Below are 24,722 nucleotides of genomic sequence, written 5' to 3' on the forward strand. Positions count from 1 at the left end.
CATGGCTCTTCTTACGTCCCACATAGTCTTCCAAGCGCTTTACACAATAGCTTGTTTAATTTTCATCACAGTCTATGGGGAAATACGATTATCATCACTATTTTTATTCTCATTTTCCAAGTTGGACACAGAGAGGCTAAGTTACTTGATGAGGTCACATGACTAGTGAATGACATGACTGAGATTTGAACCCAAGTCCTAATCTCTCTGTGCTCTTAACTACTTCCTTATATTCCCTCTTTATGTTGCCTCAAATAACACAAATAAATCTTAAGAGAGATACAGAGAAGGATAAAAGCCATTGACACAACCCACATAGCCACGTCACAAGACATACAGATAAACTCCCTGGCCTTCATGGGAAAATATCTACATCTTGAGACAGTTTGTAAATTATGGCAAAATATTTTCTAATTGTGCTAAATTTTTATGACTATATGCGTAAGAGAGTGAAAGTGTCCAAATTTTTCCTTCGGGGGCCAGGGAAGGCCCAGCTGGGTACAAGTTAAAAGGCTGAGGGTTGGGACCTGGGGTTCATGGAGTCAAGGCCAAAGCCGATGATTCCTGCCTCGGCAACAGATTGCTTGGGGCTGGGAACCAAGACAGAGCTCCTAAGAAAGAGACAGGGTCTGACACTAAGGAGAACACATGTGAATGGCAAGCACCTAAAGGGTACAGTCGGGAATTAAGTTTAATGACATGGAACAGAGTTCGAGGTAAAATGAAGATTTCATTAATTCATTCATGTGGACATTCATTCAGCAAATCAAGCTCTTACTACTGTTCTCAGTACAAGGGGGATATAACAGAAAAAAGACAGAGTCAATGCCCATGGAGAGCTCGTCATCTAGTGGGAGAGGACAACTGCAACCAATGACAACATCATGACATCAGTCCTTCACTGCAATGGGGACGAGCAGAGAGTGATGAGCTGGGCTAGGTCAGGCCAGCCCTGCTGTATACCACCGATGCATAAGAAAAAGAACCTGCAAGGGTGACATGGTAGCCCATTGGGAATCTTCTTTTGTGACAACAGAGTGGACCTTTGAGATTGACATGCCTGCCAGTGTCAGGTGGGAGCCCACCAGTTGGAGTCTGAGCCTTACTCACTGCCCAAGTGCTACATAAACTACAGAATCTCGGGTACTGCTCTGAATGGAAAAGTTCATTCTCTTGAATCCTTAATCTTGTGTTTATGTTTGGCTGGTTCGGTAATAAAGCAACGTGAAAGCGAGTTTAATGGAGTCTGCTTCCACATCCCTGTAAGCCAAGGACTTGGGCTAGCTCTACAGGCAGGAGCACATGAGAAGGTATCTAATCCACACTTGGGGTATCAGGGCTCAGCTCCCCACAAGAAGCAAAGCTTAATCTGATAACTAAAAGATGAGTAGAAGTTAGTCAGACAAGACAAGAGAAAAAGGTGGAGGGGTGAAGACTTTGAGAAACAGCGAACAGTGAAAGGTGAAAGCTAGGAGGAGAAAGAGAGTGAGTGTGGAATGATCAAAAAGGTGAAAGAAATTCTATCTGGCTGGGGAGATAGAGTACTCGGTGGGAAATGCTGCAGAACTGTATCGTGAGAAGTCTAACAAGCAAGACAAAGCAAACGATTTGGGTTTCTTCTATGGAAAAGGGCAAATCATTGAAGGTCTTAGTGATGGTAGTGACAGGAGCTATGTATTTTAGGATATGCACCCTGGTTTCAGTGAAAAGAACTGATTGGAGGATCTAAATAAAGGTGGTGTGATCAGTTAGGAGGACGTGGCAGTGACCCAGTGCTGTAGATGGTCTCTAAAGATGGCCTCCATCAATTCCTTCACTGCTCATGTCGGGAAGTGAAATCTAAACTCCTCCCCTTGAATCTTGGCTGGTTCTTGTGACCAAGAGAATGCTGTAGAAGTGGCATTCTGGGACTTTTATGGCCAAAAGTGGGTCATTAAAAGACTGTGGCTTCTGCCTTGGTCTCTTGGAGTGGTCACTGTTTGGAAACTGCCTCAGAGAATCCCGTCACCCTACTGTGTGATGCTCGTCACAGGCAGAGGCTTTAGCTCAACTCCAACAGAAGCCAGTGTCAATTGCCAGCTATGTGAGTGAGGCTTCTTGGATGTCCAGCCCAAGTAAGCTTTTAGATGACTCCAGCACTGGTCACCTCTGGACTGTACCTGTATGAAAGCCTCGGTTAAAAGTTCCCCAGCTAAGCCCAGTCAGCTCATGGAACTGTGGAAGAATACTAAATCACAGCTTTAAGCTATAAAGTTTTGGGGCAGTTGATTATGCAGCAATAGATAACCACCAGTTAAGAGATAACTAGATGATAGTTGAGAAAAAGAATCAATAGTCCCTCTGTCTGTCTATTATCTGTCTGTCTATCTATCTATCTATCTATCATCTACCTATCTATTTAACATCTACCTATCTATCCATCATCATCATCATCATCATTATAATTATCATCTCTATATCTATTTATTTATCTGTCTATCTATCATCTATCTATCTACCTATCCATCTATCTATCTATCATTTATCTATCTAATCTATCTAAAGAGATGTATTTAAAAGAACTGGCCTACACAACTGTGGGGACTGGCAAGTCTAAAATCTTAGGACAGGTGATGGGCTGGCAAGTCAGGCAAAAGTCGATGTGTAGTCTTAAAGCAGAACTTCTTCATTTCTGGGTGACCTCAGTTTTTGCTCTTAAGGATATCATCTGACTGAATGAGTCTCCCCCACATGATCAGGAGTAATTTCTTTTACTTAAAATCAACTGACTATAGCTGTTAACCCCATCTATAATAATACCTTCATGGCAATGAGCATCTGATGAATAACCGGGTATTCTAGCCTAGTCAAATGAACACATAAAATGAACCATCCTGGTAACCTAGACCAGAGTAGAGGTGGGGGATAGAAAAAAGCAGATAGATTTGAAAGACATTTAGGATGTGACACTACTGAGGCTTAGGGACTGACTAGAAATGGGCACTGAGGAGAAGGTGTTGAGGGTGATACACAGGTTTCTGATTCAGGCCACTGGGAGAACGTGATGCCTTCCCTGATCCAGGGAGAGAAATGGCCTTTTCATAATGAAGTGGTGACTTATTGTTTTAATTCATATCAAGACTCATAAAGGGAAAAGGGGCTCACACTGCAGCAGTAGAACTGGTAGAACTAATCTAGAAGTCAGACTGTGAAGAAGCAGGGTTGTGATGTCTTTGAAAACAAGAGAGCTATGTGACCATCTGGCTGGCTTCAGTGCCATTCTGAATGAGCACAAAGCTGTGACCAAACTGGTCTCTCAAGGTCTCTCCTAGTGCCCTAGTCACATGATTGGGCCCTGCCTTTTTTAAATTGTTAAGTTAGTCCATTGTGAATTACTTAAGTGTAGAAAACACAAGTTCTAAAACTAAAACATCAACTGTTAAGATGAATGCTAAGGTTTCTGAATATATTTTACTCTGTAGACCAAAAACAAAACAATACAAAACAGGTCACTGCCATTATTGTTCAATGTGTGAAGAGAATATAAAGAAGTCATTTATACCAAACCTTTACTGACAGATTTTATACTTCTATTTAGTTAGAGATTTTGAATGGGAGGAAAAGACAAGTAAGAAAAAATGAATTTTTTTTTCCCCAGACATTGGCTGGCAACATATTTAAGATCTTGAATTAATACTGAGTCCTATGAAAACAGTTTTATCATTATAATGTAGAACCAATCCTATGTTTAACTACCCCAACATGCTACAGTGTAAAGCATTTCCTAAGGAAAATGTTTTCAATATATTCTGTTTCTACCACCTTCATTCATAAAAGGTCTCATTATCTCATGATCTTTAACTTACTCAAATACTAATGGTATTTTTCAGTGAAAAGAAACGCATATGCACGTGAAGGGCTCCATCCATTCTAAAGATGGTTCTCGGTCCTGCATAGATGGAAAGACAGGTAGGAGGCCAGTTCTGCTCTCTGTCATTTAATGAGCCTAGTTCACGTGCACGAATGGGCCCTATGTGCTCCTAGAAAGCCACTGCAGGCCGCCCACATCACGGGCACCTTCCCAGGACAGCTCTCACTCACTCTGGGATGCTTCTTCCACTTTTGGGCTTCACCCCCAAACTCGGCTTCTGTTTCTGCCTGGCCCCTAGGAACTGTGCAGTTATTTTCCTGCCTTTGGCCTCTGGCTCCCCATCACATCCCGATTTTTCATTTTTGCCCTCAGATTAGAATGATCCAATCCTATCCTGAGCTGCCAGCCCTTAGTTCGCCCCAACTGGGGCCTAAATCTGGAGGAAGGGTGGGATGTGGACCTCTTTGCTCTGTCTGTGATCAGGCTGATTAATTTTCTGGCAACTCCGAGTCATTCCTCATTGGACCTCAGAGCATGTTGCCAGATCTAATTTGACCAACCATCTTGAAAGGCGGGGACAAGTCACAGGTTATTCAGATCAAGGTAAGTCCTTTTCTACTGCAAATAATACGCCAGAAGATTGTAACCTAGAACGTTGAAGCTTAATATTTTCTGTTCTCTGTGACCTATTTTCCATGAAGAAAAGACCAAAGAAAGTTCAAATAGAACAAACTGAATAAGCAGCGCTGTTCCTTATCAAACTCATGGATAATCCACATGAAATACACCAAAAAGCCAAACTGGGCTTAGACATGTTCATATGCCATCTCAGGCAGAGGGTTGGAACTGAAATGGTTATAGCCTTATTGCTACTCAGGAACTTGCTATATTTCTTACAGCTGCCAAGAGTTTAACTATTTTTAGTAAAATATTAATCATGTTAGGAAAATGATATTACACTGAACATCATAATAATAGCAATAGTTGATGGACATTTTAACACACAATCGACTCTGCACTGAACAATCTACATATTGGATATTCATAAAAATTCATGGAGAAAGTATCAACTCCATTTTACTGATAAAGAGACTGGCTTAGCCTAATAATGAAGATGATGCTACAAATAACCAACTTCCCAAATGCCTCTTGTCAAAGGCAAAATGATGCCTTTAACTTGTTCTAGTGGGGACGCAGCCACTCATGGGGGAGACTGAATTTAAAATAAAATCAAAGACTGTGGAAAACAAACAAGAAAGGTCAATAATAAGCCTCATGGAGCCAAACAGAAGCTGAGCCTATGCTGTAGGGCCCAGTAACCTGACTATGCTTTCCACTCCCTCGTTCCTATACTGAGCCTTGACCCAGTTTTAGAAACCATTTAGAAAGATTCTTGGTTCCTCCTGACGAAAATATTTTCCCATCATTATTTTGCACTCTATAAAAACACATGGATCACAGATCATCCGGGCCTGTAAGTTAGTCGTACACACAAAATGGAAATTCATACTTGTGATCAGTGTGATGAAAGAGAACCTCATTGTAGGACAGCAGCAATGACTGATCGGGTTGTTCAGGGGAGGTCTCCCTGAAGAAGGGAGGATCCATTTGGGAACTGAAAGCTTAGAGCACATTAACTAGGGGAGATGGTGGAGGCAGAAGAGACAGGGTTGTCAAGGCTCTGTGGCTGAAGCAAGTACAGTACATTCAATGACGTTCAAGACCAATCCACGCAGAGCACAGAGAATCAGGGGGAATGTGGTGAAGCAATGGGGCCCAGAGACGGCCCCGGGAGCAGAGAGCCTTGAGGGAGGTCAGTTTGGGTTTTGAATGCAAAAACAAACAAACAAACAACCCCCCCCCAAAAAAAGAAATAAAAAATATACATTTCAAATTGGGGTGAAAGTCACAGTGGTGGGAGCAAGACTGTGCTCCAATTTCTATTAAAAAAAAAATCCACCTGCTGTCGTGTAGAGAATGGATAAGAATGATACCAACACGGTGCTTGAAGACAGAGGGCAGGTCCAAAGGAGAGGTGACAATGAAGCAAATTCTAGCAACCCTAGTCCGTCATGGAATGCCACCTACGTGCCAGCAGAGATTCCCACATTCTCGAGAGAGACTCATAAAAACAAACAAATAGGACTTGAGGATGGAGAAATGTGGGGATGAGGAGGAAGGAGCCAAATGGAATGACACAGAAATCTAGTATAAGAATCTTTCAAGGAATGAAGAATGATCTATAATTTCAAAATGCTGGTAAGAGATGAGAGGTCGAGCACATGGGAATGAAAAATGTCTCTCGGATTTAGCAGTGTGGGGTCACTGCTGACCATATGTGAACTGTTATAGTTAGAGATGTGGGTAGAAGATGGAGTGAGTACAGACAACTCTTTCCAGGGTTGGAAGAGAAAGAGTCATTGTGTGAGGAATGAAATGAAAAATAAAATCGAGACGGCATGCTAAGATACTGAGATCTGAGAATCGATTGGCTCACGATGAATGTATGTTTCAAAATAAAGGAATAGTTTGTTATTAAGAAGACAATGATCTAAGAATTACAATGATTAACAAGGACATTCGGTTTCAGTCCCAACAGATTAGAAGAACTAAGAGCTTCGAACAGAGACTATCTCTTTTCAGCAACATGCCTGTGCCTAAATTAAAATAGAGCCATCCACGAGATTGAAACCAGAACATTGGGAGAAATTTCAGGAACCCAGAGGGGACCTGAAGTATCAGGCTGGCATCACAGTGAAAGGTAGAGTAAGGCACAGATAGTTCTACCTGGTTCAGGTTAATTCATGACACTAATCACACAGAGGATTTTTATCTTTAAATTCTTGGCTCTCTCACAAAATCAGGAAGGTGGGATGGCCTATACACTTAGAATTTAAAAGTCAGATTTTGGCATCTGTCCTTAATGAATCTTGTTAGATATAGAATAGAAGGTATGGCATTCAGAAAAGCCACTGGTCATTCACATGTTAAGATGGATTAGTACGTCACATGTCAGGGGAGGTCTGGCATAGACAAACTGGTGTTTCGAGGAAGAATAAGAGAGAAACGTTTGAGAATTTGGAAACCTGACATCGTGTAGTGTCCCTGGACCCAGGAGGCATTGCATTGAGAAGAAAGACACAGGTGAAGGATCTGGGACAGTTTATAGAAGATCAAAAGAATAAGATGTGGGGTAACGCAGGCACCTGACACAGAGTGGATGGTCAAGACATCTTGAAATATATGTGAAATATAAAATAAATGAATGAACGTTCACACACTTTACAATTTTTGCTGACGGTTCATCCTAGCTATATCTCAAACCTCTCCAAGTTCTGCTTCATAACTGGTAGCCACAGAAAAGTCCAAGAGATATGGGATCCAGTGTTCCATATAGAATCGACACAAGTTGTGGGCTAAGGAAGAAAATGGATAAAGACTGGATTCAGTCAGCAACTCAGATAACTGAGATTTTCCCTTATTAGCTAACGTGTACACTGATATTTTTAAGTTTATAAAAGATCAGCTCATGTATTTGAGTAGAAGATAAGAACTAAACCAAGGTAAAATAAAATATAGGAGAATATGATTATCAAAGCAAAAAAAAAAGATGGGGGCGGGCAGGGAAGGCAACTGAGATGTAAACTCAGAAGTGAAGGAGCGATGTTGAAACCCTGGAGAAACGTCTGTAGGCTCAGACCTTGCGCCAGTGTTTAAACAATGAAACGTACCAATGAAGATACAGCAAGCTATGCAATAAGAAACAGAGCATTCGAAAGGCAGGGCAGTTTAGATGGAGGCTTATTTGACATGGGAGCATAAGGCAATACAGTTAATATTGAGTACAACTTGTGAGATATGTTTTGAAATAAAATTTAGAAGATTAGTGAATCCCATGTGGGTCCGATGCATTTTTGTGGCAAAGTTTATATTCTGAAGACTAAGAGAAGAATCAGTCCTTAAATGGGCGAGAGTTTCTGTTATTAAATACGGCAGACATAATGACATGGTGTGGTTTTTGTTGCTTCTCTAAATGCGCAGACATGCTGTATAGCATGACAAATAGACGATGTGACAGGATATTAAGGGTGAAAATGGTCTCGATGCAGAGGAAATGAGGAAAAGAAGCTTTTTCAATCTGACAACTGACCCAAAACACCTATCATAAAGTGCACACATCTTCTTAAATTTAAAAAAAAAATGATGTATTGCTCCAAGCCATCATCATAGTCACCCTGTATGAATCATAAACAGCAAACATTTAAAGGGTATGAGGAAAAGGGAAACAGAGGTTCAGAAAAATAAACATGGTCTTGGAAACATCAAAACAACCCCCTAATACAGATGATTTTTGCTTCTCTCCAAAAAATCAGTGCTACGAAATAAAATGCCTGGGACATAATAGTACTCAGTAAGCATTGACCAAATGAAAAAAAAAAAAGTGTAATCTCACAAAATGCTAACCCAAATCAAATCATAACTACTGCTTTAAGAGAAATATTTCAGAAAATAGCTGAAAACAGTTGAACAAAGTTTGCTTGCTCAGTTTTGACTTTTTTGAAAAATATTAACTTTTTCATCTATTTATTTGCAGAATTTATATCCTTTAACAAAGCTAAATTATCATGAAATGGCACTGTTTTCATCATATCAATGTCATGTAATGAAAAATTAACATATGTGACACTGTCTGTAAATATTTTTGTTTACCACTGTATTTTTCCAAGGAGCACAAATAAAAATGAAAGCAACAAACTCGCTGTTATTTTAGAAATATCAATGAATCTACTAATACAGAATTGTAACCTTTTCATATATATCCAATACAAAACAAGCAAAGAAATAACTTTTAAGAAATTTTAATCTAATTGAATTTGAGGGGATAATGTGAGATTTAATAAAATTGTTGCCACATAACAGTTATCTGTAACAAAGTAATTAGGCACAAAATATCTGTCTCACAGTAATCTGAAAGGTATCTCATGCATGAGTCTTAAAATAAACATGTGCATTTCCATGATAGCATTGTCTTCTGCCACTAAGTGTTCAGTAAATATGTGATTGATAATATTCAGTCATTTTGGATTCAAACTTATGCATATAAAACATGAGGATATCTAAAGAAAATAAATGATTTTAGAGAGTCCAAAAGGAACTGAAAAACAATCATATGAGCACTTCTGGGGGAAAAAAAAGTGAAAATAAAATGAAAATTAAGCACTGCTGCTTGCGTACCTATTAGTTTTTCACAACTGATTACACATATGAATACATTTGTTTTAAGTTAGAAAATGATTCACGAAAGCTAATGTATTCATTACCTCATACGTTACCTAAAGAATCTAAGACTAATTATTGAAGCTCAAAGACTCTGATGGGATAAACCCCGCTTACCAGGAGGTTTATTGAAGCTCAAAGACTCTGCTGGGATAAACCTGCTTACCAGGAGTTCCCAGGGCTTCATAAGAAGCTTTCAAGGTGAAGTAGAGGAGGTGAGGAAAGAAGGGTGAGGAGTATTTCATATTATGTTTAATTTAAATTTAAGCATGTCGATGTTCTTCTCAAATATCTAAGTTCGAGCAAATGATCACTCATCCGTTTCTAAAAATGAGAGGGAAAGAATGTGACGAGCAAGAATTTCTTTACCTGAAAGGGGTCAAAAGGTAAAAATAAAATCAAAAGAACTATAAATCAATAATAAAAACACAGATAACTCAATAAAATATGGGTAAACTACTTGAACAGATCCATCAAAAAAAAATGGAAATATGAATGGCCAATAAACACATGTAAAGATGCTAAATATTATCAGTTATCAGGGATATGTAAGTTGAAAATATTATGAGAAAGCAGTCAGGCTAACATTAAAAGGTCTGCCAACACTAAGTGTTGGTAAGGATGTGGGGCAAAAGGAATACTTTGTTTCCAGGAATGTAAAATGGCACGGTTATTTTAGAAAATAATTTGGTGGTTTCTTATCAAGTAAAATTATATGTATATCAGCTCATGTTTGGGGAAAAAACAGTAATGATTTTAAAGCAGAAGGCAAATGGCTAGACATTCTTAATACTACTATATGTAAATGAGATTAGATGCCAAAGGAAAAACAGTGGGGTGGGTCATCTTTAACTCTTACTTAAACTCCTTGTTAACTAGGTCCATCTAGGATCTCACAGAAACCCCAATTCATAACTGAAACTTAGAATGTCTGGATGACAGGGAGGGGTAAATCTGAGGTTGGCCACACCTACGCTTGTGATAACCATGCCTACAGAGAAGGTAAAACAAGCAATACAATCCTGAAGTAAACAGGGACTCAGGTTCGGAAGATTCTTAGAAATATTTCAGTCCTTTCAGGGGTCCTAGACTCCTTGAAAATCTGATGAAAGTTAGGGATCTTTTTCCAAGAAACATATACGGTGTCACATACAATTTCAAGGGCTTCATGGACCCACTGACATGGACTTCAGCTGTTCCCAGGCGCAGGTTGTGAGAAGTTATGGGCACAAATCCCAGCTACAAGCTCTCAGACTCACAATTAAATGTTGAATGAGTAAAAGCTTAATAATCTGTAAAAAGAGGACAAACTCTGTTAAGTGGGGGTGGAAAAGATTACTGAGAAGATAAGCTTTTAAAAGGCCATACTTCTTACATAAATTAAACAGCAGTTGCTTTTCTTTTTCAGAAAATTTCGTTTTCTCTTAACGTTTATTTTTATCCCAGACCGAGGGAACGTTTCTGCATCTGGTTGCCCCAGTGTCAACTCAAACACAGCCTGTCTATCTTCTCTTTGCAAAAGCAATTTCTCTTTAAAACCTTTCTACTTATTAGTAGCACCACTAATTAGTAATGCCAATCAATCAGACCCAACATTTCTCATTCGTCTCTTATTCTCTTTTTCTTCCCCTTCAATTAGAGAAGTAGGAATCAATAAGCAACCAAGTCCTGCCAATTCTTCACTCATGTATACGACAACTGTTTATTGGGTACCGTCTATGTGATGGGCACTGGAGATACAAAGATAAATAGACCAGGGAGCCCACAGTCAAGGTCCCTTCCTTGATATTTTTATAGCCACTATTGATGTTTTAGATCTTCATCATTCTACAGTTACTTTTCTACAACCAGTTCGACTCCTCCGACTTCCTTCAGTGTATTCATTCCCTTCTAAGACTCCAATTTGTCTTAATATTTTGCTGACCAAGACGTTCTCTAAAATAATAAATTCATCATGGGATTTCCTTGATGCAAATGTCTCTACTGGGTTCTGGGTATCTACAGAAAGACAGTGAACTTTACTCTGATCATCGGAGCTCTGTGCATTGTCAGGGGCACCCCAACTGATCTACAAGTATCCCCTTTATCCCAAGCACCCTCTAGTGTAAGTTCACTGATCCATTGTTTCTGGTCTTGAAACTTACTCATGTTTATTCCTGGTCTCACCACTACCATATGGGTCTCCCCCTCCCTTTCTACCCATCCTCAGAGTTGCAGCTCAAGTCCTGTCTCTTTTCACAAAATGGTTCAAGAAATTATATCCCATGGCGATTGTGCATTGATATATTATAGTATTTGTGTAAATCACTCATTTTGACACTAAATCATAAATATTCATAGTTTTATTTTTTGTCTCTCCAAACTGACTATAATTTCTTTGAGGTCAGTAAAACCTTGCATATTTTCTGTTTACTTTCATGCATCCATTCATTTAACATATATTTATTGAAGTCCTAACTTTGTGGCCCACACTGTACCAGGCTGAAGAGGTCTCCTGTGTTTTGACATAGTAAACCCTAAACAAATATTTATTGATAACTAAAATGCATCCCCTCTGCTAGCAAGTGGCACAATTATTTAAGAAAAATAACTCTTAAACTCTCTTTTATTTTTAGATCATGTGACCACAGGAGTCCCATAATTTTTAAATAGCTCTGAGGGATTAGCCATTGGGAATTTCAGCAATCAGGCTACAGATGGATTTAGAAAATATTCACTTGTTCATATTCTTCAGAATTTAATGTAACTTTTGTAATTCCTGATAAAAGAACATTACAACCTTTTTAAGGCTCACATTTTGCTTTTCTTCAGCTTTGGTATAAAATACTGTGCATAAAGAAAATAAAAAACTATTTAGCTACTTGACGTCTATAATAATAGGGAACTTTTCCACAATATCAGCTTTATAAATAAGCCAGAAAATCCCCAGATTTGGCCAGCTTTATTAGTAAAAATTTAGGAAAGTGCGCCGTTTATTATGATTTAATTGCACAGACTTTTGTTGAAGTTTAGATAGTTTAGTTTGCTAATATGCCCATAAAAAGAACATTACAATAAAATAAATATTCGAGTAAATAAATAAATATCACTGTGACTGTTATCTTGAATGACAATAAGCAATAAGTATTATAGTCCCAGATGTTTACTTAAATTGTCCCTGAAGGGATAGACAGGCCGTTGGGTAATCATCTTGGTTACCGAGGCACTTTTTCTACCGAGATGGTAATAAAGGCAAAATGGCCATTCTGTCTGCATACCATCCATCTATACAGCTTCTATCCATCATGATTTGCCACACTGACGCTCATGCAGAGTTAGATTTGAAGAGACTCCTACGTTTTATTTTTGAAGAAAGAAAAAAAGAAAGAAAGAAAAGCCTTTTGAGAGAATTCTTTCTGTTCATTGAACCAAACTGTGTGTGTGAAAACTCGCAGAGATAATTTAAGGCTCTGAATGAGGTTACTTTCTTCCAGAGAGGATGGACTTCGGTTTCCATCAGGGAGCTAGGCTAAGGGCAGATCTAAATCCGATTAAGGGCAGAAATGATTCAAGTTTGGGCTGCAGTCTTTGAGAGAACTGGCCTTTTCTATAGATGGCTGGCAGCTCTGCTCAGCCTCTCTGCCTCTTAGCCATGCTTTTGCTTGTGCAGTTGGCTAGTTCTTTGGGGGAAAAAACAGCTTCAGATGGTAGGCTCACCTCCCTCGGCTTCCCCTTCGTCTGGATCTTAGTCCTGAAACTACTCCCTGCCTTGGTAGCTCGCCAATGTCCTCAAACAGGCATTGAGTATACTTTGTTTTGCTTGTATTGCTGTAGAAGGCTTGATCTGAGCCAACTCTACAGCAAGAGGTAGGTGGTCCTTCATTTCAACTTTGATTATTGATGTCACTACTCATTGAGTCTTTCTAGCTAATTATCTTGTATGGATCCTCAGTAGCCCAATACCGCAACATGCCCCTCTTCCTTTTTTTGCCTCAAAACCCAGCTCTTCTGCCACTCTTTGACTCTGTGACCATTTAGGTTATAGTTGCCTGTGCAACTTTCTATCTGGTCTCCCTGTCATTTCGATCTCTCAAATCCTAGTCTTGATCTCTCAAATCCTGTGGCAGTCCATTTGACTTGCTATAGCAGAACACTATGATTGGGTGGCTTATAAATCACAGAAATTTATTTTCATATTTCTGGAGGCTGAGAAGTCCAAGATCAAGGTGCTGGCAGATTCGGTGTCTGGTGAGAAGCCACTTCCTGGTTCACAGATGGAGTCTCTTGCTGTGTCCTCATGTGGCAGAAGGCATGAGCGCGCAGTCTGGGGTCTCTTTTGTAAAATCACTAATCCCATTCATGAGGGCTCTACTCTCATGACCCAATCACCTCGCAAAGGCCCCGCTAATTAATACCATCTCTTTGGGTTTTCAATTTATGACTTTAGATGACACATTCAGTTTATAGCTGACTGCATAACATAAAATATCCTGGAACTGAAATAGTTAAATATGAATACTCTTTTACAGTTCTCACCCTGAAATGACAGGAAGTCACATCATCCATGTATCCACCCAGTGGCAGGAAGAAATTCACTTTTAGCTTTCACCCAATCAGAAAGTTACTCATTCACTCAATGGGAGCGGACCAGGATGCTTCTCTCAATGGCAGCAGACTCACTAAAAGGCATTTGACCCAGTGACTCCAGTATATACTGACTGAAGGTGGCGCAGGCAGAGCCACAGATCATGCAAGGAAGAGCTTCCTTCCCTTAATAAAGAAAGCCAAGAAGCCAATACTTTTTAGAGAATCTCAGGGGAAAGCAAAACCTCTTTAATAAGGTTTTTAAAAGACTTGATACTTAAACTTTGAAAATATAAACCACTAAAGACGAAAACATATTTCTGGATTATAATATAACGAAATAACTCAGCAAAACCTGTGTTGACATACAGCTAAAGATCAGAATGTGGGCAAAGAAAAGCAAAGCAACGTAGATCGGGCAAACACAGAGACAACTGGTGTAGCTTCGCCATGAGAGCAGGTATTCAGGGGAAGGGGTGCTAGGTAAGGATCCATGCACAAATCCCCCCCACCCCCAAGCCTACTGTTTTAATGTAATTTATTTCTGTCTGGGTGGGCTCCGAGTTATCCAAGTACAGGATACCTCTGTAATCGTCAACTGATAACCTTGTCATGTCAGGTGAATGGCTCCTCCCCAAGTTATTACCTAGAGCAACTCACTCCTGAATGTTGCTGGTTTTAGAAAGGTAATGAGAAAAACTGCAAGAGAATGTGCAGAAAAGAATGCAGTTTTTGCTCTAAAGAGATGGGGCTATGGATGGCTTTTTTTCCTTCTATGTTTTCCAAACATCCCTTAATGCTATTACATTTTATTTACAAAATAAATGTCAAATACAAATGGCACAAAGAAGCAACATTCTCTAAAATATAATAAAAAAGTGTAACAAATACTTTCTTTCTGAACTTGGGATTTTTGTAATTAATTCCTGTAACATAATTAGAATTTTCCATATAAGAGATAAGAATGGAGCACCATGCACCTCATGAGAGGGTCTTAGAATGAAATCATATTGCTTAGTTTCCCAACAAAGCAAATGTACAAAACTTTTTTATCTCATATTTTTTTGAAAATAAATTTTTTACCTAAAATTCTCATATTCTTCTACTTGTCGTTTCCATGGACATCTCTGTATATTTGTGATAATCTGAAGATAGTCATCCTCTGAATATCTAAAAGTCAAATGTTAATGAGGTTAGAAAATAAAGCTCTCACGTGTTGCTAAACAAATATACATGTTCAAAAGGACATTTTTAAAAATTGACTCATTTCAGCCCTCTAAATTTTTCCTGAAATAAGGGGAAGGATAAATAAGTAAGTATCATAACCATTTCAAAACTTCTAGTAACATACAATTTGCAAAGAATTATGTTGATTTAGGAATGTGTAATTTGCACATATTATAAGTTCGGTCTAGTATTACAAACAAATCGTGACAGAATACCAACTCACATTCATATGCTATGGTCATTTCACCTTCAACTCACTCACAAATAAATATATTTTTATAGCTGTTTACCATAAGTATATAGTTTATAATTTTTTTAAGAGTCTAAGTTGATAAATTTACCTTGGCATATATAGATAAAATTTCCCCAAAATGATCATCTTAAATTTTAATTCTGAACAGTACATTAAAGAAAACAGATTGGGCTAAATTAAGAGAGATGTACAGCGGCATAAAAATCTATAGGCACAGTGGTCCAGTTTGCCAGGATCCGAATCCACAAGAGATCTCCTTCTACCTGAAATTCTATCATTAAGTATTAATTCCTTGAACCACAGAACAGCCTTTAGTCTTTAAGGGTTACTGTTTAAAATGCAGACATCTTTGTGAGTGAAAAAAAAACCCTTAGATTTTCTTTCGATTGGCATCTCAGTCATTTGTCGCCAGACACTTGAGAGCAAAGGTCTACAACAAAAAGATAGAGAATATGTTGGTGAAGGAGTGGGCAAGGGAGAGGGCAGTAAAAAGTCTTGTCGGGAAAAGCACTCCCCCATGTCCATCCAGGAAAATGCAGGTCCTCCAAAGTTACCTCAGAAAGCAGGTATTTGTTACAGGTGGGGAAGGTAGTCAGCTGAGCAAGTCCTTTGTCCCTGAAATTTACCTACCTTTTGGGTTTCTCGACCATCATGTTGGGGCCAAAATCAATCAAAATTATTTTCCCTCGGTTCCCACTGGCCTACCTAAGAAAAGCTGAAAATCTTGAAGGACTTTAGTTAAATACTAAAGGAAAAGTAAAGCAAAGAGCTATCACAGGAAAGATTGAAAATAGTGTTACTTGCATGAAAGCTTCCAACTTTAACAGATTTAGCTCACTCTCATGGGCCCTAAGACTGATCCCAATATACCAAGTATCTTGAGAGATCTATACTGTAGCCCAAAGCTTTGTCTAAATGTGACACTTCCCAGCTGGAGCAAAGACGGCTTGTTTCCATGTGGTGAGAGACACTCAGAAAACCTCTGCAAAACAGGATTAAGCTCAAAATGAAGAAATACACATTCAGCAGCCTACTAAAGGCTCTCTCAATTTCTGACTCTTTAGAGAGACATGGCACTGTGACTATTCTCTCCTTTCCAGAAGTCTCGTCTACCACCAAGGCATGGTTTTAAGTCACCTGATTATATTGAAAACAGGACAACAACCAAAACATGATGTATACCAGGGTCCATTAGATAAAGTAACAAAAAAAACATGTTTTTCATAAAGCTCAACTGAAGAGAAATGGAGAGGGGCCAAATACAAATATCTAATTAACCAATTAATCAATGAATTGCAATTGTATTTTAATTCATCAAGATAAAACATATCATAAAAAGTACAGTAAGGAAAAAATTACCATCTTACAATGAAAACTAAATGTGACAGAGTTTAATTTTTTTAATGTCATTTATTAGATGAAAAAGACATTAAATTTCTCATGATAGACAGCTAAGATAAGATTAGCGAAGTTGAAGGCATAACAACAGAAACCATTGAAAATGAAACATAAAAAGCGAATGAAAAATTTACAGAGAATCATTCAGCTGTGAGACAACCTCGAGTGGCCTAATATACGTAAAATTATGGTCCTGGCAAGAAAAAAGAGATGAAAACATTTTCTGAAAAAATTATGGTGGAAAATTTTCCAAATTTAATGAAAACTATACACCCATTATAGATCCAAGAAGCTCAACAAACACAAAGCACAAAAACCATGAAGAAAACTACACCAAGACACACAATAAAAATTGTCTTTAAATCAGCAATAAAGAGAAAATCTTAAAAGCAGTTTGAAAAAAGATACACCATTATGTACATAGAAACAAAGATAAGAATTATAGCAGACTTTCTGTGAGAAATTATACAAGTCAGAGGCAGTGAAACAATATTGCTAAAATACAGAATAGGATTTGGGGGAACTGCCAATCAGGAAGTCTATACTCAGCAAACCTTACAGAAAATAAAGGTAAAATAAGAACTTTTTCAGACATACAAAACATGAAAGAATTCAAATCAACGAACCCAAAATATAAGGAATGCTAATGGAAGCCTGTCAGGTAGAAGAAAAAATAAAACCTGGTTGAAAACTGGATTGACATAAAGTAATGAAGAGCACTGGCAATGGTGAACATGTAAATACATACAAAATATGATTCCTTATTTTTCTAGGTCCTTTAACAGAGAATTGACAGCTTAAAGTAAATATAACAATAATATATTGAGGAGTTTATAACATGTATAGAAATAAATGCAGGAGAACTATAGAACCAAGGTCAGAAACAGGAGGAGGACAGAAGGGGTGTAAAGCACTCGAAAGTGGATAAGAAAAAGATATATACTGTTCACCTAAAGCAACCACTAAAAACAAATGAAATTATAAAAAGTAATCAAATGTAATCATAAAAGCACCCAGTCCAAAAGAAGGCAGAGAAAGAGAGAAAGGAAACAAAGAGCAGGCAAATGAAAACTATAGCAAGAGAACAAATAGCAAGATGATAGATTTAAACCCAACCATATTAAGTGTAAATAATTTGAACATACCAATTAGAAGGCAGAGAATGTCCGATAAGATTTTTAAAAAGCAGGACCAATCATATATCATTTATAAGAAATTCATTTCACATAAGTTAAAAGTAAAAAGATGAGAAAAGATGTAACATAGTAAAACTAATAAAAATGAAGCTACAAAATGGCTATAGTCATATCAAAGTAGATTTCTAAGCAAGAAATAGTGCCATAAAAATAATAGTTGGTAAGTGCAGAAATTAATGCAATAGAAAAAAAAGAATCAATAAAATTGAAAGCTGTTTCATTGGGGAAAAAAAAAATCAAATTCATTAACTTCTTGCCACACTGATCAGGTAAAAGAGAAAGAATATACAAATGACCAATAGGTGACCACTGAGGGAAGATGCTGCACTAAGAGTCCTACAGATATTAAAACTATAACGACAACTTTATGCCAAAATATAACTTAGATGCAATGGACATAGTCCTTGAAAGATACAAACAACTAAAGCTTGTTCAAGAAGAAATCAATAACTTGATTAGTCCTATAGCTATTAATTAAATTGAATGTGTGATTAAAATCCTTCCTACAGACACCAGGCCCCGATGGCTTCACTGGAGAATTTTATCAAACATTTAAGAAACAGTAATACCAATTCTACACAAATTCTTCTATAAAATTGAAGCAAGGGGATACCTCTCAATTCATTTCATAAGAACAGTATTACACTGATACCCAAGCCAGAAAAGATATTAAAAGAAAGAAGAAATACTGTATCCCTCATAAATACAGATGCAAAAATCCTCAACAAAATATCAGCACATTGAATCCAACAATATATAAAAATATAAGGCATTCTGACCAAGTGGGATGTCCCTCAGAAATGGAAGGTTGATTTATTTAAAAATCAATTGCTGCCTACTCACCATAATAGAATAAAAAAGAAAAAATAAATAATTATCTCAATACACGAAAGAAGGAAAAGTATTTAACCTAATTCGACATTCAACCATGTTAAAAACTCTCAGCAAACTCAGTGTAGAAGGGAATTTATACAATTCAATAAACAAACCTTCAGCTAGGATCATACTTAATGGTGAAACAATATTTTCCCCCTAAGATCAGAATCAAGGCAAGGATGTCCACTCTCTAATTCACCAGAGGTACCAGAGGTCTAACCAGTGTAATAAGGGAAGAAAAAAAAAACCAAAACACCACCATCTGGAATAAAAAAGAAAAAATAAACTGTTGCTATTCAGGGATAATACGATCATCTGAGGAATCTCCAAAAAAAGCTACTAGAACTAATAATTTAACAAATTTTCAGAATACAAGTACTGAATCAATTATATGTCAATACATAGCAAGAAACAGCTTGAATCAAAAATTTTAACAGTCCATGTAAAATAACATAAAAAATATAAAATACTTAGGAAGAAATTTGACCAAAGATGTGCAAGACTTTTACGCTTTAAAGCACAAAATATTGCTAAGAGAAATTAAAGACCTAAATCTTTGGAGCAATATTCTATGTCCATAGGTTAAAAGACTCAGGATTTATTAAGTAAGATGTAAATTTTCCTCAAATTGATCTATATATTTGGTACAATTTTAATTAAAATTCCAGAAGTCTTTTTTTGTAGAAATTGAGGAGCCGATTCTAAAATTCATGTGGAAATGTAAAAATATGGAATAGCCAAAAAAAATTGAAAATTAACAACAAATTCAGAAGACCTGCATTACCTGATTCAGGACTTACTACAGTGTTACAATAATCTAAGCAGGGTCTTATTTATATCAAGACAGAAAAATAATTTAATCGAAGATTAGAAAATCCAGAAATAAAGATTTTCAACAAGGTAATTCAATGGAAAAAGAATAATCTTTTCACCAAATGTTGCTGAATGATTGGATAGTATCTATCTCACTCCATCTACGAATATTAATACTAAATGTATCATTAATCTAAATGTAAGAACTAAAATTGGAAAACTTCTAGAAGAAAATGTAGGAAAAAAATCTTAATGACCTTGAGCTTTGTACATACTATGCACAAAAAAACACTGTAAAGGAAATGAAAATACAAGTAACAGACTGGAAAAAATATTTCCACAACACATATTTGATAAAGAACTTAAATCCAGGAAATATAAATAAGTCTTACAATTCAATGATAAGACAAACAACCCAATTAAAAATTGGAAAAAGATGTGAATAGACCCTTCACCAAAGATGACAGACAGGTAGCAAATTAACACGTGAAAAGATGCTCAACAATATTAATTACTAGGGAAATGTAAATTAAAATCACGATTAGATACCACTGCATATTTACCAGAATGGCTAAAATTGAACACAGATCATAGTGAGTCTGGTGAGGAGTAACTGGAACTCTCATATACTACCTTTGGGTATATAAATACACAACTACTTTGAAAAGCCATTTGGTAGTTTCCTCAAAGGTAAACATACACTTACCTTGCAAGCCAGCTACTCCTAGGTATTTATTAAAGAAAAATGAAAACTTACATCCACACAAAGACTTGGATACTAATGTTCATAGTAGCTTTATTTATAAAAGCCACAAACTGAAAATAAATGTCCATTAAGAGGTGAATGAATAAACAAATTGTGGTATGGGCAAATGATGGAATATTGTTACTTTTATCTGATGCTAAAAAGAAATGAACAATTGATACCCACAAAAACATAGGTCAATCTCAAAATAATTATGCTGGATGAAAAGAAGCCAGACAGAAAAAGAGTCCCCAGTGTAGATTCCATTCCAGAAAATAGAAACTGATATACAGTGCCAGAAAGCACATGAGAAGTTAGCTGGAAATTAAGGCTGGTATGTGGGTGGGCAATGGTGGAAAGGATGGATGAAAAAAACCCATAAACCTTTGGAGGGTGGTAGATATGTTCAGATTTGATTGGAACGATGTTATATACATATGCCAAGACTCTTCCTATTGTACACTTAAGTTACAGTTTATTATACATCATTTATACCTCAAAAAACTTTCAAAATGTTCAATATTGAGCTAAAATTTATATTTTCTATGGTGCAATAACTAATAAGCAATACACATCAGCCATTGTTAAAGCTCAAGTACCTAAAATTCAAAATTCTAGTTACTATGAACCTATAGTATATTTAAATGAATATGCTTTTTAAAAAAATTATCTTTCAATTACAGTCGACATACAATGCTATATTAGTTTCAAGAGTACAATAGAGTGATCGGACACTTATATACCTTACAAAATGGTCCCCCCAATAAATCTAGTACACACCGGGCCCCATATATAGTTATTACAGTGTTACGACTCTTTTCCTTGTGCTGAACTTATATACCTGTGACTGTTTTAATAACTGACATCTTGTGCTTCTTAATCCCTTTCACCTCTCTCATGCATGCACTTTTTAAAGAGTTCCCTGGATAGCTAATAAGCTGCTACTTCCTATGTGCTTTCAGAGTGCCTTGGCCAATACTCCTATAATAGCCTCACATTGAATTTCATTCTGTTTACATACTGGCTTCCCCTGCTAGACTGTCTGAGTCCCTCCAGGACCCTAAAGGACTAAGCTTTGCTAGCCTAATGCAATCCCCAGCTAATTGTTCTTCTTAAGGAAATACATGCTTAAATATAAATACGAAATGCAATGAGGTCAGAAACTGCTCTGAATAAGTTCAAAGCAACATTTCCTTATTCCATGGATTATGGCTTCTACTTAATAACTTTCCCCAGTGCTGACTTCCACCCATTCTTCCTATTCACAACTATATTAAAGCTTCCTCCTCCTTTACTGTATCAGCTGTGAACTCTCAGGTTCCAGCTCAGTAGCTAGTCATTCATTTTAATCAATCCATGACCCCATCTTGTCCTTCCTACTTTCCCAGTTTCTTAGCATGAAATAAAAGGGGTGCGTGTATGTGTGTTTATCCCATTAAACTTTTGCCCTTTATTTTCAAATGTATAGCCCATTAGTCGACTGCCCTATTTTCATCTCTGAGCTCCTTCAACAGTGATCAATGTAGAATTTGCAAAAAATACAATAATTCCCTATCTCATTTTAGCCAACTCTTGAGTTTGAGTGTAATCTCTTCTCTCAACCCTCTTGGTTGGCACAGGATGGGTGTGGGGACCCTCTCTTCCCTGCTTCCATACTTTATGTCTCATTCTTACATACCAGCTAGTTTATAGAAGCTTGTGAGACCTCCCTGTTAAATTTTGTGAGCAGGTTGTTAAACTATTGGTAACTTGAGGCTGGCCAAGGTAGAAATATTTACACTACGAGAACTGGCAAATGTGACAAATCAGGGCTCCCTCCTCCCCCAAGATAGTTGTTAAACATGAATGAATATGCCTCTGATTCTACACTCCTCCACCCCAACTGGGCAACCTGTTGGCCTGGCTCAAAAGTTTTTACTCTCCCCCAAGTTTGAGCCTTATGAAGGCCTTCCAAGAAGGCCAGGTGAGACTCTGCTGCCACACCTGACTCATCAAGCAACACTGACCCAGAGTGGCCTTAAGTCTCAGTCAAGCAAAACTACCAGATTAGCTTCAAATAGCAATTACCATCTTGGGAAATTAAAGGTGTCTTTATTGCCATCGAGATTCTGAGCAAATGCTCTTCAAGGATACTATACTTTTACTGTGGCTTCCCTGAAAAGCAGAGTTTGTGTCACTTTGAAATCATTCTTGCCTTTATATCAAGCTTAGCTTAGAACACCCAAATTACCACTCATTGCCAGTTACAATAAAGGTGCATTGTAAAATATGTATAGTCTTTAAAACACTTTGTTTTAGTGATATATATTTCCCAGTTAATTGTAGCTGGCTCTAATTTTACTTAATATTGAAAGATGTCAATCATAACCTATCTAATTTTACCAGTAAGTTAGCTGCATAAAGGGGCTTTTGATTTTACCATTAGTGATGTTTAAAACCAAGTCAACACATAGCAGCCTATCCGTTATAAAATAAGAAATACGCCTGGCCATTTTATAATCGGAAGACAGTACTCAAGCTACTCACTTTCTAAGGTTGCTGTGTTCAAAGAACTTCTTTAATGTCCAGTCCAGAAATGAAGCATTATCCTCTGATATAATAAAGGGGAAGACTAAAGGAGAAGGAATAGCAAAGGGAGGTATTTTCCTACATGCCTGCCCTTTTCTGCTGAAAAATATAGTAGCAATCAGCTTTTTTAGAAAATTAAGACTGCCATAGTACCATTATGATTTGTAAGGTGGCACATGGCTGGGGTGGAAAACCATCTGAGAAAGAAAAATCTCAAGTACGCTACAAGTATGGGTTAATCTGTGGGATAAATGTGTCTCTAAAGGAGCTTCCTGTTATGTAAAATGCTCTAAATCACATCATACTTTCTGCAAATGTGTATTAATAGCTGGTTTTCAGTTCCAAAGTATAGGCTCCACCCCATAATCTTGAGAATCAGCTCTCCCTATGATATCATCCCCATTTTTTATGGATGACAGAACTAAAAGTTCTGAGATGAACAGCTTCTCAATATTGTATTGTAAGTAATTGAGCTAAGAATTAAACTCATGTCTTTTGATTCACAGTCTGGCTCTCTTGCCAATATATCATGCTGCATCTCATCTATTTTCATAATGAAACTGAAAATTAATCCTATCAGAAACATTTTCTAGTCCTAAGACATACAATAAATCATACTAAATAATGCAGCAAGTTATTTCCAAAAGAATAAATAATGTATCTAAATCATTATTAATAATAATCAAAATGAGATACAAATTATAAACAATGTACTAAATTACACTAAGTATTATATTAAAATTTAAAATATTTTTCTAGAAACTTCTCTTTGGAGGTGAAGATTCACATGCTATGACTAGTTTTATCTCAATTAAGATATAGATACGGTTTTTAAAAAGCTATAGTATATGGTTAATTGATTTAATCAATAAATATTTATTGGGTACTTATTAGATGCCTAGAAGTTATCTTGAGGATATTCATTTATTAGCCTCATTTAAGGAGCTGAGATACTTGTTTAGTTTCCTATAATATTTCTTCATGGCGAAAGCCAACTCTTTGTCTACTGAAATGGGTAGGGATACCACAAACAGTAGAAGTCAGTAGATTTCTAAGTGGCCTATGTAGATCAAATAGTCTTTTGTAGCTAGTTCCTACAAAATCCCTGAAGAACTGAGGTCTACATGAAAAGAAATTCTTCAAATCAATACAACGCTGTAAGATTTTCGATCAATATAGCCAATCACTTCCACTGGGCAATACATTTTAAAGGAATAGTTGTTGAGTGTATGACAGCTAACAAAGAAAAATACAGACAGACTGGGTGGAGCTGTGAATAGTGCTGACGTACTGACATTTCATCCACTGAGGGTAGAAAATTTCAATTTACATTGTTTTCAACTCTGCAGGAGGGTAACCTCTAATTAGAATGCTGTGCTTATTGTCAACTGGCATAGGAGACAGAAATCTCAAACTTTTATTCCCCCCATACCTTTTAGTGTCCCTCAGACAAGTTAAATATTCCAAAACAGCTTTGGGAATTAACTTCGAAAGATGCCAACACTCTTCTTCAGAGCCCCAGTGGAATCTCTAAATTGCCATATTTGAAAAAGACAGATAATGATTTAAAAAAAAAAAAAAAAGACAAGAACACTATCTCTGTCCTAAACAATGAACTTTTAAGGTTTTGATATTAATTATATGTTTAAGACATGTGCTATGAAATACTATAAGTAGTGACTAGCCTTAGCCAACCAAGAAGGAATGAGGTGTCTGCTTACAGAGGGGTGGGACATGGTAGAGACAAGGCTGCACAGACTGGTGAAGCACAGTAGGGCTGGCAACAGGAATAGAGTGAGAAAGCTGTTACTGCCTAAGTCTACAGGTTACCCAGAAAGAGCTATAGCTGTAGGTGTAGAAGAGGGTCGCTGGTAGGAATGGTGGCCTTTGGTAGAGGATGGAGTCATCCCTCAGCCAAGCCCATAGACAGGGATCCAGGGGAATGAACACTCCAAA

At 37.2% G+C, this 24,722-nt stretch overlaps 1 protein-coding gene across 2 annotated transcripts in view; it reads right to left on the minus strand.

Moving 5' to 3' along the window:
* Positions 1-24,722, minus strand: part of ST8SIA6 (ST8 alpha-N-acetyl-neuraminide alpha-2,8-sialyltransferase 6) — a 114,619-nt gene that overhangs the window by 24,387 nt on the left and 65,510 nt on the right. Inside the window, exon 4 of one of the 2 annotated variants that reach the window (XM_039877492.1) lies at positions 14,774-14,860. The exons of the other annotated variant lie outside the window; for it this stretch is intronic. Within the exon in view, the coding sequence (XP_039733426.1) occupies positions 14,774-14,860 (87 nt within the window). The remainder of the gene's footprint in view (positions 1-14,773; positions 14,861-24,722) is intronic. 2 annotated transcript variants of the gene reach the window in all.

The sequence above is a fragment of the Pteropus medius genome, unplaced genomic scaffold, assembly GCF_902729225.1.
Source record: "Pteropus medius unplaced genomic scaffold, Ma_sr-lr_union100, whole genome shotgun sequence".
NCBI classification, from domain to species: domain Eukaryota; kingdom Metazoa; phylum Chordata; class Mammalia; order Chiroptera; family Pteropodidae; genus Pteropus; species Pteropus medius.